This window comes from Chroicocephalus ridibundus, chromosome Z (genome assembly GCF_963924245.1).
Source record: "Chroicocephalus ridibundus chromosome Z, bChrRid1.1, whole genome shotgun sequence".
In the NCBI taxonomy this organism is placed as follows: domain Eukaryota; kingdom Metazoa; phylum Chordata; class Aves; order Charadriiformes; family Laridae; genus Chroicocephalus; species Chroicocephalus ridibundus.
This window is the reverse complement of record NC_086316.1, coordinates 74046970-74066342: the sequence shown is the minus strand read 5'-3', so window position 1 is coordinate 74066342 and position 19373 is coordinate 74046970. Positions and strand designations below refer to the sequence as shown.

The 19373-nt window shown below is 44.1% G+C and overlaps 1 protein-coding gene across 2 annotated transcripts in view; it reads right to left on the bottom strand.

The window, feature by feature from the left end:
- Positions 1–10365: 10365 nt before the first annotated feature.
- ADAMTS12 (ADAM metallopeptidase with thrombospondin type 1 motif 12) overlaps positions 10366–19373 on the bottom strand; it is a 167817-nt gene continuing 158809 nt past the window's right edge. For both annotated transcript variants that reach the window (XM_063320596.1, XM_063320597.1), the window contains 3 exons: positions 17597–17743; positions 15497–15650; positions 10366–13385 (listed from right to left, as the gene is read on the bottom strand). In XM_063320596.1, the coding sequence (XP_063176666.1) occupies positions 13150–13385; positions 15497–15650; positions 17597–17743 (537 nt within the window). In that variant the 3' untranslated portion in view covers positions 10366–13149. The remainder of the gene's footprint in view (positions 13386–15496; positions 15651–17596; positions 17744–19373) is intronic.

Sequence of the window (19373 nt, the reverse complement as noted above, 5' to 3'; positions counted from 1 at the left end):
CCACGGGTTCCTTCAGACTGTACTGGTTCTGCCTCAGGGTCTGCAGGAAAGCACTCTCACAAGGGCCACGCTGCCCCAGTGGCAAGAGGAGCCCTAGGAGCCCAGCGAGGTGCTGCTTCAAAAGCTGCAAAAGGAAAAAAATCAATCAAGCCCTTCTCTGCTCTACCTTGGCTTATGGTATTTCAGGCCCATTATTGATGCAGTGCTCAAAATACCACCAGTGCCTTTAAACAGTTATCATCTTCAGTTCTTCAGAATACGACAGTCTTCATAAACTATCACAGATAACCAAGTCCAGAAAAAAAACCAGACCAAAAAAATCCAACCCACTGTTTGCTTCTGCCCCACGGCTGATCAGCAGGGCTTTCAGACCTGGTACACCCACCAAGCAGGCAGTTTTCATCAGACATCATGATCAAGCGTAATTCTAGAGGGAGATGAATGTGTGCTGAGGCTTTGCAGCCCAGTTTGGGGTTATTTCTCTAGACAACCCTGCACAGTGTTTAGGCACCAACTTTGGTGGCTGGGAGATCTCTCCAAGCTACTCGCAACAGCTTGATCCCTCTCCCCAGTAATTTATCAGCGACTCTTTTTCTCCTTTCTGCTCTGTTCTGTATGAGCAACTTCAGAAGCTGGGTGAGTTGCTACACAGCTCTGGAGTGTGCAGGAAGATCTCTATTATACACTTGAAAAGGCAAAAGCATCAAAAGCCCGACAGCTAGCAATTTACTTTTTCCCTCCCTCCAGTAGTTTTCAGTCTTTATGGTGGAGGTGGGAAGATTTTTATCTCCACAGCTCTTTATTATTGTTGGGTTTCTGTAGCATCACAACAAAGGCATTTACACTTGACAAGAACCATTGCTGCTCAGGAAGCGGGAAGAGCTGGTGGCGGGGAGGCGCCGGGCGGGAAGGGAACATCACAGCCCTTGGCAAGGATCTACCCGCTGTCATAGCAGCACAAGGATTTCACAAAAACAAATCTCAATAAAGAACTGCAGCCCAATAGTCATCATCCTCAGATACAATTCAGGGCAAGATAGGCTGGTTTTGTTTTCTCCACCTCAGCTGCAAATAACATTTGGGTCTCAGTTACCCTTTTGTAAATGCGGAGTGAGAAGACTGAGGACTGAATTTCCTCTAAAAAGAAATTATTTGTTTCAGTTACCCACATTCTGTAAAGGGCTTAGCTTGCTGAATGTGTTCCTAGCCTGTACTTGGTTTTGACAGCCTTTTTGCTTTGGGTTGCAACCGTGGTCACCATCAGCACATCTTTAACTGCCCCAGGCAAAGTCTGGCAAAGTCTGCTGGGCTCCCATCAGTCAAGCAAAACTGTGTTTTGAATTCACCTACCTGCTGTCTATCTCACCTTTAGTAGGGCTTTTGCTACTGACTTCCGTAACATCCTTATTGACAAGTTGATGAAGACTAGATAAATGGGTATGAGGTAGACCGAAAAGTGGCTGAACTGTCAGGCTAAAAGGGTTGTGATTAGCAGCACGAAGTCCAGCTGGAGGGCAGTGACTAGTGGGGTACCCCGGGGCTGACAATGGTACCAGTACTGTTTAACATCTTCATTAATGACCCGACGATGGGGCAGAGTGCGAGCTCAGAGGGTTTGCACTGGGAGGAGTGGCTGATACACCAGAGGGTTGTGCCACCATCCAGAGGGGCCTCACTGGGGCTGGAGAAACGGGCTGCCAGGAACCCCAGGCAGTTCAACAAAGGGAGATGCAAAGTCCTGCACCTGGGGGCAGATAAGCCCCAGCACCAGTACAGGCTGGGGGCCTGTTGAGTGGAAAGCTGTCTGGGGATGCTGGTGGACAAGGTGAACAGGAGCCAGCAATGTGCCCTCATGGCAAAGGCAGTCCACAGCATCCTGGGCTCCATTAGGCAGAGCATCACCAGCAGATCAAGGGGGCTGACCCAACCCCCTCTGCTCAGCATGGTGAGACACATCTGGAGTGCTGGGTCCAGCGCTGGGCTGCCCAGTGGAAGAGACATGGACATACGGGAGAGAGTCCCATGAAGGGCCACAAAGATGAAGAAAGAAGTTTATTAGGGAGAAATCACTCACATTGCTCCAGATGTGATGGAAAGTAGCAGGTGGCTAGAAGAGTGAAGGTGAAGGCTGGCAGGGATATTGTGAAAGGATGCACACACAGATGTTTGTCAGAAAAAAACCCTGCACTATTACCAGAACAGTTTTCGAATTGGGAACTTACAGTCATGCAAATTTCATTCCAGGGATACTTAGCTGAACATCTGAAGCTTCATTCAAAATTATCCAAAGCTTTGTAAAGCCTTTTTTGCGAAGATGGACTGAATTTCAAGAAAAAATACGTTGTAAAGCAATTATGGTTTTGCTTCTCATTTGAAAAATGGGGAAAGGGCGAGCTTCTGCTGATGAAAATCTTAGGAATTGCTGTTCAGTTTCATTCAGCTGCCTCTTCAAAGTTGCACGACTTGGTATTTGAGGTAGAAATTTTATTCAATGCATCATTTTAGGACTCTTTACAGATCACAGAGATAGCAATTTCATATGAATCATGATTTGAAGTTGCATATGTTAATAAATAACACCCAGTGCCATATAACATACAGCACATAAAGGCTATTTAACAGTGAACAACAATAATAAATGATAGCACAGCTCATCAGTTACCACGCAGTATCCTTCCAATCTTTATGGGGGGGAAATGTAGGCACAGAAAGGAAATTAGACAGGACATCGGAGTTAACAGCATCATTTCAGAAACACGTTGTTACTTCTCAGTACTTGCCAGGAGCGTACACAGGGTCAAACAAATAGACACAGGTCAAGGTTTTGATTGCTTGTCAGCTTTCCACTAACAACTACAGCTTTGCCAAGACTTTACTTTGAAAGGAAGATGTTAGCTATGGCAATATTCTTCTTTTTTTTTTTTTTTTCACCATGGAAAAAAAGAAATCACTTTCTCTAATAAAATGTCATTTATTCTAAAATATTTCAGTTTTAAAAACGAATTCTGAGCTTCTCACAGTCGAACAAAATATCTTTAGTGAAATCTCTTTTTATCCATTAAAAAACTGCTGACCAGCTCCAGTTCTGAACTGTCTAGAGATTCAGAGTCCAGCTATTATTTTATAAGCTAGAAACCACTGACATTTGAAATAATATCTGATATTATCTCATATAGAAGGTGGCATTTTCAGTTATAAGATGGCTAAATAGACAGTGAGCTCATATCATCGAAGATAAGCATTCCCAAAATTGTCAATTCAAATTATTGCTTGTTCACAAGCTTACACAGTGGTAGCACAAGGGGAAAGTGGCAAGTCCTTCTCTGCAACAACGAAATTCCTTCTCTTAAGAAAATTGCACACATTTTGACTTCGTTTTACCAGTCATCAATAATTACCACTGCTTTGGAGTGGTCCATGGGCGTCTTGCCCGACTCCAAACCTGTGGCTGTGCTTTTGGGATCCATCCGGAGGGACCACAGCTCAGCACTACACAGAGAAATCTGGGGCACCTGGGTTTGTAACAGGGTCATGGTCACCTGCCTCCTCTCACAAATTTCTGGCACTCCAAGTTGCCACCTGCTTTCCCCTCCAAACCAGCAGTAGCTGGGTCTGCTTATAAAACATATACTTTCCCTTCTAAGCTGTCACTGAGCAAAACAAGAGTAGTCTCCTCAGATCAAAAGCAGCTCTGTTCCTGGCTTCAGCTATAGAGATCTTTAGGATTATTTGCTCAATTAAGGCAGCGATAAGGACAGCCAGCTCCCATGCCAGCCTTCCTTCCTCTATTTGGTTTCACTCTGTATGAGCCATGGCCAACCAATGGCCCCTGGGGATGAGCAGGAAAGCTCTGGATTAACACCCGTGTGCACCAAGGTGGCAGCCTGGGCTTGGGAGGCACCTTTTCCAACACGAGCCTGGAGCACTGCATCTCCCACGGCAGGCTCCCCCGCTGATCAAATCTTCAGGCACATGGCAGTATTGCCTCAGGAAGGCTTTCAAAACCGGGATCTCCCGCATCATAACACCCTCAGATGTGCTAAAGTGTTGCTCAGCCTGGGCTCTGCAAGGAGACAGTGCTCCTGCCTGGGTCCAGAAAAGCAGCGAGCCCACAGAAATCCCTGCTGGTCCCTGTTGCTGCTGCCACACATCAGAAGCAAGAGACTTTTTTCTGCTGTGTCTCAGCACACGGTCTACAGAAACATGGTGTGCCACCTCCGGGGACAGGTCGGTACCATCCTCACTCCATAAAGTTCAGTTGCTTCCACAGCCAGGCTTCACCCAGCTGTCAACACTGGGCCTGCAAGCTCCTGGCAGACAGCTTCAGGGGGTGCCCTAGGAACACCTCCTGGGTGAAGCTTTACAGTCAGCACAACAGCCACTAGTGTGAAGAGAAGCCAGATGGAGTTTTTTCTCTGCCGTAACGAATTCCTGGAGTCTTGCTGTTCCCATGTGCTGGTCTGTGGCTGGTTGGAAGAGCAGCTGATTAAGTTTTCAAAATTCCTATGATTTCAAATGCATAATTAGAAGTGTCAAGAGGTAACAGAGAAGCATGTCATGCAAGGCATCTCCTCTACAAGTCTCCTGTTTTGCTTTCTTCGCATTTTGGATGCTTAAGACGGCAACCGGCCAGCTGACCCCAAGATGTCTCAACGGTTATGCTAACCAAAAGCTGAGATCAAGGACATTTCAAAGCTGCTGTTGAGCATGTTTTGAGCGTGCCTTGAGGTTGAAACTTCAGTAAGACAAAGGTTAGGGTTGTGGCTTTTATTAGGCTGGTTTGACAAGAACCAACCCAGTAGAAGCCACAACCCTAACATAGCTTCCCTCCAACAGACGACAAGCTTGGCTGGACTGAACAAAAGATACCTGTGAAAAAATTCATTCCGCCCCATAAAATATTTTGATTGTATAAGCTACCACTATGTTAAACACAAGCACATTCAGAATTCATCATAAAAATAATACACAAGGGAAACATTAACCAAGCACTTTCATTCCTGTAGAGGGATATTCCTGCCATTAAATGTCTTTATTGGTGATCTGGAAGAAAACAGAAAATCAGTGCTGAGAATATTTGCAGATGACACAAAAATTGGCCAGACAGTAAATGAGGGAGATAGATTGGTTAGATAGGGTGAACTGGGTCACTTGCTAAAGTCAGTGGAATTTAAAGATCTGCTTTCATAAAGGAAGAAAAACTAAAATCAAAGATGAGAGTTCACACAGAAGAGGGGGGTTGCATGCTGAAGTTCATGATATTGGAAAACAGCAGGATGGTAATGGCAACTGAATTTATGTTTATAACCTAATGCAATAAGTAAAATTTGACCCTAAATAAATAATAAATACTAACGTTGCGTGCAGTGACAAGGCCAGATTTGCAATACTGTAGCAAGTTTATGTGTCTGCACATGGAAAGTTAAATTTTTAAGGGTTCAAAAACAGAACAGGAAAAAAAAATGAAGTCCATGACATATGCCTTGGAACAACTGGAGAAACTTGGTGCATTTATTTCCTTTAAGGGAAGGCAGAGAGGTGATCTGACCTAAGTTTGCAAGCACCTCTCTGTGGAACAGACTTCTAATGGGGGCTGCACCCATTCCTGGCACTGAAAGAGCACGGTCCTGAGGTGGGAAGCAGAAGGTACAAGAACGGCAGCTAGCAAAAGGCAAAAAGCTTGAAAACATGTAGTAATGAAACATGACCTTAATCATGAGTTTCCATCATCCTAGCAGCCCAACTCCTGAGCAAACAAGAAGATGTTTTGATTTCACTGGGACACAACCCCCACACAGCTCAAATGAAGAATATACTTTTCCTTTGGTCAGAACAAGTACTGTCAAGGATGCAACGCTCTTCTTTTACCAGCAAACTTAATTCAGTAACCTAGGGTAAATATTTACAGTCATTCACCAAATGTAAAGGAAACCAATAAATAAAGACAATGAAAGAGGAGAAAGAAACCCGGTGCCGGTGTAGCTCTAATCTGCAGTAGATTATGTGCTCCATACACGGCGTACTTTCATCTCAGCAGGCAACTCCCATCTGAGAGGGAGAGGTGGCACGGGCTACTGCAGAGCACACACAGTGTTCTTTCCTCGGAGACTTATTTTATTGTTTCCCCTACAAAAGGTCTTCAGGCCCAAGCACATGACAGCCCTCTGTGTGCAGAAACAAGGGGAGTCGGTCAGACAAACCCTATAAATCTGTTTGGGGACTGCTGGTAATTGCTTCCTGAGCCAATTCAGCATCAACTTGCCTTTGCTGTTGGCTGGTAAAACACACTCGGTGAAACCAGCAACTTTTGGCTTTGTGCTCAGCAGATTTCCTCTATAAAACCAACACAATGTGCCTGGCCACTAGAAAAATAGCTTTTTTGAGTAACTGTTTCTTTCTCAGCTGACTGATCATTTATTTAAAAAAAAAAAAAAAAAAAAGACCATCCAGGTTCAAGATGAAACTGAGATGTTTCCCTCTGTGCTGGAGAGGGGACTGCTCCTTGCAGTCTCAGCTGACGGCCTGAAATATCACATTATGCTGTCTGTGCTGACAAAATTGTCACTCTATAGTGGAAAACTCTGCCAAGAGGAAAGACTGGAAAGGGAAAGCTCTGGCATCCAGCAGAAACCTGCACTTAACGCACTCACACCACGCTGCAGCTAGGTACCTGAATCCAGGCAAGTGGCAGCTGACGGATGAACCAGCCAATACAGCTTCTGTCCTGTGAACACCTACTTTCCCCAACAGAAGCATTTCACTTCAGAAATATCAAAATTATCACTTTTGACATCAGTCATGATTTCTCATGGACCCTGACATAATGTGCAAAATGTTTCAAACACTCCCAATACTCCACTTCTCAGCAGCTCGACTTTCTAGCACAGCTTGTCCCTGTTGATGCTTAACAAAAACTTCACACTTACGCAGACAAACTCATTCTGCGCCTAGGGCAAGGGTGACTGGCTGTAGCGGATGGAAATTTTCAGCTCCAGTCTTGATTACCCTTCTGCAGTTTCAGGCCCAATAAGGGTCACAGCCACGGCAGTCACAGCAGCAGGATAAAAGCTCCCCAGGCAAAGCTTCCTTTGTCTTGGCAGGACACTTCTTGCCTCCTTACACGCTTGTCACAACAGCAGACAGTGAACCCAGAGACACGGTTTGCTCAAGGGATTTGTTGAGCTCGGCAGATAATGGTTTTGTGTTCCCCATCTCACCACTCTTTTGGATACTGTGAGTCCTACAAGGGGTGAAAGACACATTTCCCATTTGGAGGGTGACTGCAGGTCAAGCAGACTGAAGCTGGGCCTGAGTGGGTGTTGAAGAGGCAAAGGAACAGCAGACCAGAAGCCCCGGCATCCTTGCTCAGGTTCTACGACCCTGCCTGCTCCCAGTAGGGTCCCCATATAAATGAGGGTACCCTCATCAATCCCACCACGTGTCCCTTCGGGAGGGGAGCAGGAGCCAGCAGGAAGCTTCAGCCAAAATCACGTTAGTCGAACATGTAACTACAATAATTACCAAGACCCATTTCTTCTCCCATTAGCTCTAGCAGGGTCTGGCTGCTGCAACATCCCCTCTGCCACCTTGCCTAAACACACACTTGGAAGACGGGCATGATGAGAAATGGAGTGGCCCAGGAGCAACGGGGGCCTGACAGGTTCCAGGTCACAGGCAGGGAGCCCTGGCGAACAGGGGGGGACGTCTGCTGTAAGCAAACTCCTGCTTCATCCTGGGCCCTGAGGATGCCCACGGCCTCCCCTCAGCTCAGGTGCAATACCTTTAGTTTTGTGTGGCTGTGAAGCCAAGGCCAGCGGGGCTCACAGCTCATCAGACGGGCAGCAGGAGTAAAGTCAGTCCCTTTTCATCGAGGTCCACGGCTGCTGGGTCAGGGCCTGGCACAGCTGGGGCCAGAATCTCACCGGTATCTCAGCACGTTCGTTACTCCAGTGACTTGCTTTGACTGCCAGGGCCAGGGCTGTGTCCCGTGAAGGCTGGGGCTAGGGACGGGTAGAAACGAATTTGCAGTTTTCCTCTGGAGAAAAATGCCATTCAGTTAGCTTTCAGATAGCAGGCGTTGCAGCAAAGGACAGTAATTTTGTAAGCCAGCACTTGTTACGAGTCTGATTCAGGCTCCCATATATTATAACATGACAATGTATTTTTACTTCCAGAGCCAAACAACCGAATAATACACTTCCAAGTGAAACACACTGGATAAGAGGTAATTTAATCTCCACCTTCATTAGTTCACCTATTGTATGAAATAGATAACATGCAGAACACACAGAGAACAGACTCTCCATGGCTGCCATCTGCGTAAATAAGCAGGCGGGGAAATTGAAAATTCACCACACTCCCTTTCACAGAGAGTCCTCATGGGTTTGTAATACAGCATTCCCTCTCTGCTAGTTCATTAATTGGCTTCCCTCACACTGGAGCTTTCCTTATGGTGGTTTCCCATTAGTTTTTCCATCACTCCAGCATGCCAGCATTCCCGGTGGGAATCTCCCCTGACACCAGCGCTACAGTGAACAGCCATGCCCTTTGCCCAGGCAGTCTGGCAGGCAGGACCACAGACGCGGCATTAGGAGAGAGCAGCCCCGGGCGGCTGTTCACATCCCAAGGGTTACTGCTGCAGCGAAGCCGTGCACTGCCTTGAAACGCTCCCACGTACGGTGACCTTCACCTGCCTGGGACTCCTCGTTCGCAAGGAACTGGCTTGACCTCAGATGCAGCCTTTTCTTGCTTCCAGCTTCCCCCAGCCTCTACACATGCAGCACGTTATCTTCTTGCTAGCAGATAGTATTTACGCAAATCCAAGACAAGCCTGAAGGGTTTAAAATCCAAGATTCACCCTTTCTTTCATTTATTGAGACTTCATGCTGAACGAGCGGGAATTCAGGGTTTTGTTCTGCCTTTATGGCATAATAAGAGCTGACTCTTACACCGTGTCCTTTGCTCAGTGCCTTGAGCACTATATTGGTCTATTAATTAGGAAGCCGGGTTCAACCCCTTCCCTTTTGTATCTGGAGGGAAGTCAGACTGCGGCCTCTCACAGCCTAGGCTTTGGGGCAGAACTCTTTGACTGATTAGCCTTCATGAGCCTCAAAAGTACTGCTCTCCAGCCAATATAAGGAGAAGGGATACATCATGTCTCAGCCCCCAGCCAAGGCCATTGAATCACTGAATCCAGCTGAGGACAGCTGCCAAGGACCATGTTAGAATGACAGAATCAAAGAATTGTCTAGCTTGGAAGGGACCTTTAAGATCATCAAGTTCAACCATTAACCTAACACTGCTGAAACCACCACTAAACCATGTCCCTCAGCACCACGTCTACTTGTCTTTTAAATACCTCCAGGGATGGAGATGCCATCGCTTCCCTGGGCAGCCTGTTCCAGTGTTTGATAACCCTTTCAGTGAAGAAATTTTTTGCTAATATCCATCCTAAACCACGCCTGGCACAACTTGAGGCCGTTTCCTCTTGTCCTATCTCTTGTTGCTTGGGAGAAGAGACCTCCACCTCCAGGCCAAAAAAGCGCAGTGAGCCATGCCGCACAGCGCAGCAGAAACTGCTCATCAGGCTGCATGCTGTGCTGCAAGTCACCCAGGGAGTGCCTAATGAGCCTTTGCAAAGTCGGGGGAGCTTCAACTCTGTTCCTCTCCCTTAGAGTGCCTGTGCAGGGATGTGGGCTGGAGATCCACGCTTGCTTTGTGAAGTCAGAAGGAGCAACTGCCTGCAACGTAGGTAGGGTGTTACGAGGCTGAACCCACAGATGGATGCACGGGTGGAGTTCGGTCAGTGAGCGCAAACTGATGGTGCTCACTACCCAAGCATATACGCCTAACTGCGATGCCTGCGCTCCTGGGCTGGCACCTCAAGGAACTGGGTTAGTGTGGTTAAGTTTCTGGGCATCAGCATCAGCAGTTCTTGCAAAACTTGAGTATTGAAAAGATTCCAGAGGCTGGGGGGTCGGAGGAGCGGGCACGATCATATTGTATACAACTCTTCAGGAAAACAAAGATATCCCACAGTAGACATGCACACATCTGCTGCCAAGGAGCTAAGGAGCATCTGCTGGGACTAGAAGTGGCAATATGTCATCTAATTCATAGGAAATATCTAAGTCTATTAACGTATATTTTTACTTAGCAGCATGCTTTATACTACTACTTTTTGCCTCACCCTTTTTAACGATCTCTTTTATGTTGGAATACCAAGCATCAAAATAACTCAATGATGAGGATTCCCCCGTAATAGAAAAGATACTATTTAAGCTTTTTTTTTTTTTCCTTGGAATTCCATCTTATGAATCTTCTTGCACTGGAAACATAAAATACCAGAGACATCAGACATAAGCAATGCCATTTATTGAAGCTTGAAAAAAAATATGTTATTGTAGTTTGCTTTTTAAACCTTGAAATGTTAGAACAAGCAGTGAATGTGCGAAATACACATTTTTTTTCCTGAGCAACCTGTTGAAGCTGATGTGTCTCAGGCTAATATGATAATATAATGACATTGTGCCTCTGTGCTTAATACTGCATTCACTTTTGAGAATAGTAACCCTGTGGGTTAGGATCATAAATCCATCTTTACTTAAAAATAGTTATGTCATAAGAAAGGAATCTTGCTAAATGGACGGGAGAGATGACTGCACATATTATTAGCAGAGAGGAGACATTAGGCTAATGAGTGCAATGTAGGAACCTATGTAAAATACTGCAGTGGCACTGCTCAATTAAAACAGTTCATGTTGTGGTCACAGCCTTTTCCCTAAAGTTTTAAGCTGAGCAACAGTGATGACTGTGCTTCCCTGGGTAGAAAGATTATTTTGATTAATGTCTATAATATAATTCATTCACTTTTATCCATTTCAAATGAAATTACAACTCCCTGAAGAAAACAATGAAGCCAGAAATGGTTTTATTCCACACTAGCCATAAGGAGCACCAGAAGGGACAACCGTCCCAGGCACTTTTCCTCCCACCTGCCCCGTATGCACTCAGTCAGCTCCTTTTTCATTAGCGGACATACATGATGGCCCACTTGGGCTGACCTCTGTGGATACAACATTGCAGGTACCTCTGAGCACAGAGGAGTCTGACTCTGAAGTGAATCTAACTTTGTCCTGCCCAAATCCTAGAAGGTGCTTCTGGGAGCACCAGAAGCATCTGCATTGTCCACCAGGCCAGGGCGTCTGGCCACCAGAGAACTGCCTTGGATGCAGCAGTACAGGCTCTGCTCTAGACAATGCAGCCCGAGGCCAAGCCCTGACAAAATGCTTCCTGAATCAGATGGGACACCTTCATTGCTTCACATGATTTAATATTTCTGTGTCCAGTGGAATAAGAACTGCCCAGATTTCTATTGCTCCAAGGGTCAGTAGCCATTCAGGACCTCTGAAGGATCTCATAAGCATGCTGTAAAACTTAAAAAAGCATTATGTCTGGCATTGGCCAGCAACACCATATACACGTATTATTTATAGAGTATGTGCATGTATGCTATGTACACACATGCATGCACATGCACCATTGTAAGTCATCCCCCACATCTGTTATAGTAGCACCATATTTTTAACAGTGGATTTTAAGTTTTATCAGCACCTATAACTGGGGTTATATCACCACCACAGAGGTTAATAAATCTAACCTTACCATGCTGCATAGCCTGAACTCCCAGAGACTTCAAGTGATGAAGTGAGCCTTTAGCCAAAGGTCACAAACCTATGAAAAAGGACAATTAGACTTGTGGCCATCATTAGGTTAATACGTTATAGCCAGGCCAAATATTTCTATTAACTTTCATAAAGGTCTGTCTAGAAATAGGGCTATTGCTAGTCACAGCTCTGTAACCATAGTGACACTTGGATTCATGGCTATGTGTCTCACTCCACACTGCATAAAACGTGACATTTCCCTGTCTTACAATCTCAAATTGTCAAGTAGCTAGGGAGTAAATCTGAGATTTTCAAAAGAGCATGAAGAACCTAGGTGTCCAAATCCTACTGAATTTCAAAGGAATCTAAATGTCAGACTCTGTACAGCTCTTTTGAAAATACCTGGCTTTGCTTCAAAAGGTCCAATCTAGTCTACCTAGAGTTTTTTTCTGCCATTTTCTTAAATATCAAAACAGATACGCTGTTTGGCTAGTGCTCTCCTAATGCCTGAAGCCCAGAGCTCCACAGACACTCTGGGTCTCAGGCTCCTGCCCCAGGCGCCCTCACCTTCACTATGATCAAGGATTTGCACTGGGGGAAAAGTTTGCTGTGAGTGAGGTGACAGAGTACTCATGTGGATGTGGGCTTACACTCTACTGGGAGATACTGGATTAAATGATAGCTCTATCACTCAACACAGGTGTGAATTACAATCTATCTGTTACGATGGTAGATGCAAACAGCTTTGCTTTCATGGTACCAAGAAATGCTGCTTAAAATGTATTCAGGAACTTAACATCCCATATTTGGTGGGGTTTTCAGGTTACAGCAAGACATTTGTAGCAGAAGAAAACTGGCCAGGACAGGCTATTGCTGAGGTATCCTTTAGAGGTTCAGTCAAGTACTAAAGGAACATTTTTTCTTTTGAAAAACCCAATGTTTCAATTTGGCCTACGTATCACAATCAGTTATGATAAAACTCTGCTTTTAAATTTTTGAAGTGAGCAAACAATTTAGAGAAACACTGCCACTTCACCTTGATTCCCAGGAACAGAAAAGTGAGTGAGCATAGAGGGATCTGGCCCACAGCACAGGTCTGTGTCTGCTGCCCCGTCGGCCGCCTTCACCCAGCACTCTTGAGTAAGCGGTGCTGCTGTTTCAAGTGGCATTCGGAAAATAAATGGAAAAAAGAACAAGTAAAACATCCATTTAAAAAAATAAAAAAAAAACTTGCAAGCTTGTTTCTAGCCTCTATGCACGCCTAAGAAGTACTAGCTGCTGGTACATTGCAAATTACGTTATGAATTCTGGACTATTACAGAGACAATTTGAAGGAGTAAATTAGGACTGATAAGCCTAAGGGATGTGTTTTCCCAGTTTTGATCACAGATTTTCATTTATGTTGGGTGGTTCAGGAAAAAAAAAGAAGAAACATAAAACCTGTAAACAGAAGCCCTACTCAAAGCAACTAGATCAAAACCAGCTAGTGCTGAGCAGCTTGGTTGTTGTTTTCTTGGTTTTGAGGTGATTTTCTTCTAGATTTAGTGTAATTTTGTTGTTTGAGGCCTCGTTGATCCCAGTATCTTGCTTTGTTACGAATTCGGGGCTGCCTACACGTGAAGCAGCACTGAGTCTGTATTGATGGCAGCGTGCACTTCCCGATGCCTTTCAGCCTCTGGCAGAAGTGAGGCGACAGCTGGTCTTTGCCGCAGGGTAGCCCTGTGGTGGAGAAGATGAGAAGAATGAGCTATATTTTGCTGACAAATTATCTGTATTTCTAGAATTTTAATGCTTTATGCCAGACAGGCATGCCTGTTAACTCTCTTACTTATTATGGCTTTCTCTTCCTTTGTATTATGGGGTCAGCTTGATCCCACTGAAATTTTAGGACTTTTAAGCGAGCGGGTCCTGTTAAACTTCACATGACCTTCTGTCTTGGAAAACACAGCAGTCTTTTATTACTGTGCAGTGAGGCTTTGCTTCTGCAGCAGACGTAGCTGATCTGCGTTTTTCACTTTAATGTGTCTGCTTTTAAGAACCGCCAGAGAAAGCCTAGCAACAGTGATTTGCAAGCCTGGTATTTTTGCGTTCTTGTAATAGAATTCTTCTTTAAGAGAAGCGCAATGGGCCGGCGGCGTGCTGCGGAGCCACGCGGGGCAGGCAGAGGGGCACGTACAAGGCACGTGTAACTACGTGTTCAGCTTGACTACGCTTCAATTTCTGCAGCACCAGAATAAGCCAGGGACTGGAACTGCGTGTATTACTGTGCTGACAGGCCCGTGGCAGCTTTAATACACTGAGATGTGTCAGATTTAGTTAGATATGACAAAATGGGGGGTCCTCAGCTGTGAGAAGAGATGGCTAGAGGGAGAGTCAAGGTTTACCAAAGGTGGTGGATTAGGCGAATGCAAGGCAGTTGTTCAGCAAATCTCTCAGCACCAGAATTAAGGAAACTCAATGAAACTAGTATGAAGGTAGTTTAAAACAGATAAAAGCACTTATTTTCACAGCAGGCTGTGAAACTCTGGAACTTGCTGCCACAGGAGAGGGTGGAAGCAGACAGCATTGCAGGGTCAAAAAGTGATGCAACATATTAATGGAAAAAGATCCATAAATTTAAACTAAAAGGCACGCCTTAGTAGTCCAAATGTGTCAGTTGGGAATGCTGGAGGAATACCACAGAAATGAATCAAACGAAAGGATTAAACTCCCGCATTCTCCCTCACTAGCATCTTCTACTGCATTGCTGGAGACACAATATTGGGTTGCCTGGACCCCTGATCTACCTAAGAGGGCATTCTTAAATTTACTAGCACCTTGAGCTTTTCTTCACAGAAATAACTATTGTTAATCTGCGTAGGTAATATTTATCTGAGTCTGTCTTTCTGAACATGAGAGGGACAAGAGATAAGCAGACCAATTCAACCCTAGGGCAATACATGTGCCAAAGACCTTTGAAGAGCAGGAGGAGTGATGGATCACTCCCAAGTGTATGCCAGATCTGCACTGCCCTCAGGAGTCAACCTCTCGTCTCATTGCCAGATGGGACCCTTACTACTGACTTGCTAAGAGGGAAGAATCTTCCTCCCAAAGGCCTTTGAAGGCTCTTCCAGAGGGACTCTGAGCTGTTGGTGCTCTTACCTGAGGGTAGCTGCTGGATATCACAGTACACAGACTACAGACAGCCTTCAGTAAGCTTCCTCCCTCCCTGCCACTTCTTTGCTGGGCTATTAACCATCTACACAACTGGACTCCTGGGGCCTTGAAGGAGAGAGGTACAGGACACCCTGAGTCACAAGAGGACTTCTCTCCACCTCTTCGTTTCAGAGGCAGTCTCACCCTGTGGGACACTGAATCCATAGTGCCAACACTGTACTTGGGTTCCCTGCCAGACACATTACAGTGTCTCACTTTGCTTGCTTGCCCTCCCAGTTCAGAATTTGATATTCCATAGGGCTATCTGTCTTAAGAAATGGCATCTGTTCAGACTCACAGCACATCCTTCCACAGCCCTCAAAGCAGCCTGTGAGTTACCTGAAACAGGTCAATATGAGCAAACCGATTCATTCAGTTGTGGCACCATAAGTTAGGACGTGTGTTTGGAGAACTCCATTCCCCATCATAGCAACACAAGGCCAGTAGGGATGGAGAACGTGACAACGGGATTCTGCCAACAGTGCAGCTGAGCAGTAGCGAGCTAGCCTGACCTATAATTACTGAGCCTGTAGTATTCACAAGCTGATAAATAAGGTCAGCTTCCATTTTTTACAGAATCTCAGCAAAAACGGAAAGTTTTTTGGAAACTGACCGATGCAGGTGTATTGTCATACCTGTACTTTTCCTACAGTCTTGCTGATTGCATTTCTGATACTCTGTGGGCTTGGGTTTATTCACACACATACTGTCATCTTCAGTTACATTAGTTTCTGTATTCATGCACTTCACAGTTCTTCGCTGAATGCCCCCTCCACAAGAAACAGTGCACTGAAAGAGAGTAATTTTAACATATATAAAAGTCTTTTACATAGAAATCGTGTAACACGCCAGTGTTTGAGCTGTTATGAGATGGGAAGCTAAAAATGCCGTATGATCCAGAACCAATGACAGTAAAGTACTTTATGTACTGTATTCTTCACCCAGGCACCTCCATGGGGCTTCATGGCCAGATTTGGCAGGATACAGTGGAGGGGTAAATGGTATAAATACAGCATCTTGGAATGTGTAACCAGGGTGAGATGGCTGTTTTCTATAGAGGAGGGTGAGGATGACCTGAAATGCCACTCCTACAAAGTTAGAGAGTAGTAATCCAAATTAGGACTGCACACTGGCATTTTTTGTTTCCTCTGTTTTCTCAGCATCTAAACTAAACATGAATAATCAATTGCAATGTTAGGTCTAGAAATGACCAAGCTGAAGATTTAAAAAAAAAAAGCTCAGTGAGATGCTTTTTCTTTGGTGACATTTACACTGTGGTTACCCTTTCTTTATGACCACAAAACAACTGCCAGATGCTTGTTCTGGCTGCACACAGATGGCCATAAAAGAACATTTTTCCGTACTATTCTGTAAATGTACTTAATTCTTCTGACATCCCAGAGCACCTGAGAACTCCAGTTAATTTTAAATTCTCTTTCTCTTCAGATAAATAGTGGCCAGCAAGATAAATACTGCAACAGATAGAGAATGCCAGCTAATGAAGCATTAGGAGATGAAGACAGGACTAACTGCAAATTATCCTCTCTCTAATGTACATCTCTGTCTAAGACACAATATTACTGGTGTGAAGTACATTAAAAGATCTTAGGTACTCTTGTGGCAACTTTAGATTACTGTTTAAAATAGGTTTCTTATAAAGTAAAATAAATGTGATTAATAAATCAGTACAATAGCTGATATACATTTTGTATTCAGTTGCTTATTTTATGCATGTCCCAACATTTTCACTTCAGTATTTAAGTGTTAGAGTTACACTAACTCTACATTACATTACACTCATATTCCATCTAATGGCTTTATGTCAAAAACAATTCGTTAAATTTTCTGGGTTAAGTGACTCTCCATTATTTTCTTATTTGTGACACCTGGCTTTTGGTGTTCTTTCAATGTTCTCTTCTGCTTTGAGGGCTATTTGTAATGTAAGAATAGGTTTATTATGGAAATTGTAGGGCACATTTTATTAGATATACAAGTTTCTTTATAACTAAACATGTACTGAAGATACTGGAAGGTTCCCCAAAGATACACCCCATATTTGTCAATTAGATTTCCAGAAGCCGAAGTAGAGGGCTATTGGTCAAAATTCAAAATTTCTGTTTGTGTGGGCAAACGCAATACTGTTGGATTTGCTTAAAGGGTCACCCCCCTGCCCCTTCCGCCTCACTCAATAGTCTTGAACAGTAAAACATTATGATGACTGGAGAGGCTCTGGAAGCACAGACAGATCAAACAGACTGGTTGTACTTGGAAGAATTCAGATAGGCATGTAACAGGGACTTCAATTAGCAAGTCATACTTTTCTCTCCCTCTCTAAAGATGCTCTGTCCTGTCATCCTCTTGAAATGTTACCTTATTCTATATCTAACTGAACACAGTTCAATTTACTACCCAGTAGCCTCTTCCAGTGGAAGATTTCAAATGAGTACTGGAAGAATGTCAATAGTAACTCCATTTTGTTAGAAAAGGAAAAAATAAAACCAGCTGTCCATCCAACAACATCTAATACAGCAACAAACGTTTATCACCTGAAGAAAAAGAGATGGGCTGGATCTGAAATGTCTAGTAATATTTTCGAAAGATCTTCCTGCGTAGCTCCAGTTGTGCATAAGAAGCTATACTTTCCATGGGCACTGAGATTCACAGAAAAGTGGGTAATACGACCAAAGAAGGTCAACTCATCACAACAAATAAACCAAAAAAGAACTGAATCCTACCGAGCCCCATGCCTGGTTAATCCACTTCGTACAAGGTTGCCTGTTACATGATGCAATGCCATTAGGTCTTTTTGTCCAGTCACAGTAGCCTTCTTGTGGGCAGTAGATACGTCGCTTTTGCTGGCCACCACCACACGTTCTCGAACACTAACAAAAGAGGTGCACAAACCCATGAGGAGGGAGGTGGGAATGGAAGAGAACCCAGAAAGAAACCACAAAGACAGTAGGAAATGTTCTTAATTTAAAAATGTGGAGCCACAGGTAACAAGAAGCATGTCACTGACCCATGTGATTTAGAAAGATGTACGGGGCAGCTTGCATACCAAGTCTTACAGTCCACATATGAAGAAAAGCTCTGCACTAAGACATTTATTTCATCGTATGCTTGGAAAGAGACAGGGAAGAAGCCATTATTGGTCCAAAATATTTGGTATAAAGCTGCTCCTGACATGTATTAATGCAAGGAATACAGGACAACACAGAAGTGGCAACATAAACAGGCAACGCAGAACTGCTCATGCAGCACCATTAGCCACAGTAACTTCCCCAACAGGAATGAGACTGGAAGTCACACGTCTGCAGGATTAATCTGCCATATTTACTGAAGACACTAAAAGTTCATGAGATGCACCATCTCATTTTTATGAGGCAGCTGGGGACATTACAATTCACCCGATGCATACAATAAATTAACTATTTGGTAATAAAAGTGTCATACAAAGACAGTGACCCAGGCTATTTTTAAACATTCTTTTGTCCATATTCTATTAGTCTATTATTATTTACCAATTGATTTTTTACCAGTAGACCTTGAAATACACCAAAATTTTCATACTCTGACATGAAATAAGGTGCCAAAGGCACCAGATGTACTTTGAATAATGCATTGTTCCTATGAGGAATTGCATCCCTATGGACAGAGGACCAGAGCTGACAGCTGACAAATGAACCTTTTCAATTCAATTCTACCCAGTTTCCTCAGCATGAACAATACTGCCAGGGTTGGACAAATGGTTTTGTAAAACATTTTAAGAGGCAAACGAGCACAATCATTTGGCTACTCTTATTTTTCATCCTTTTCTAGCTGCTGTGACAGGAAACCCACATACTGCACACAGGTCTCCTTATTGCAGGTGTGACATTGCCATTGTGACAACGGTCTGTAGGGATGCAATGTGATTCCCTCCTTTGAAATCCAAAAGCATCAGGTCCACAGTCCTGCAGACACTGTGCCGCTTTCTCCAAAGCTGCTTTTAGTGGGAGCAAACACTGAAATGTGATCAGACCACATGCTTTAGCTGACAGAAATATGTGCCTGGCTGCCTATGAAAGTTTGTTGGCATAGATTTATATTACAAAGTGACCCAAAAGTCAGATTTATCTTATGTCTGACCCATGTCTCTGGCCCCATAACATTCCAGCATGAAAATGTAAAGGAAAATTCTAAATTAATCATAATGAGAAAGCAAGACTAAAACGGCAGCAAAAGGGATCAGTCTGAATGAATCACATTTACTGATCCAGTAGGATAGCTAAACCAAATCTTCCAGGTCATCTGCTTCTCTGTTTTACGGTATGGTCACTGACAGCTCTACCTGTGTATCGCATGCAACCTCAGGAATGATTTTTGGGAAATCTTGCAAATGTCTGTGACAATTTTTGCTGTATCCATACACAAGGAACTGTAGAGCCTCCAAGCAGCATCAGCTGCATGTCCTCCTTTGAGCAAAAGTTTACCAACAGCATGGGATCTAACAGTCACTGTTAATTCACAGCT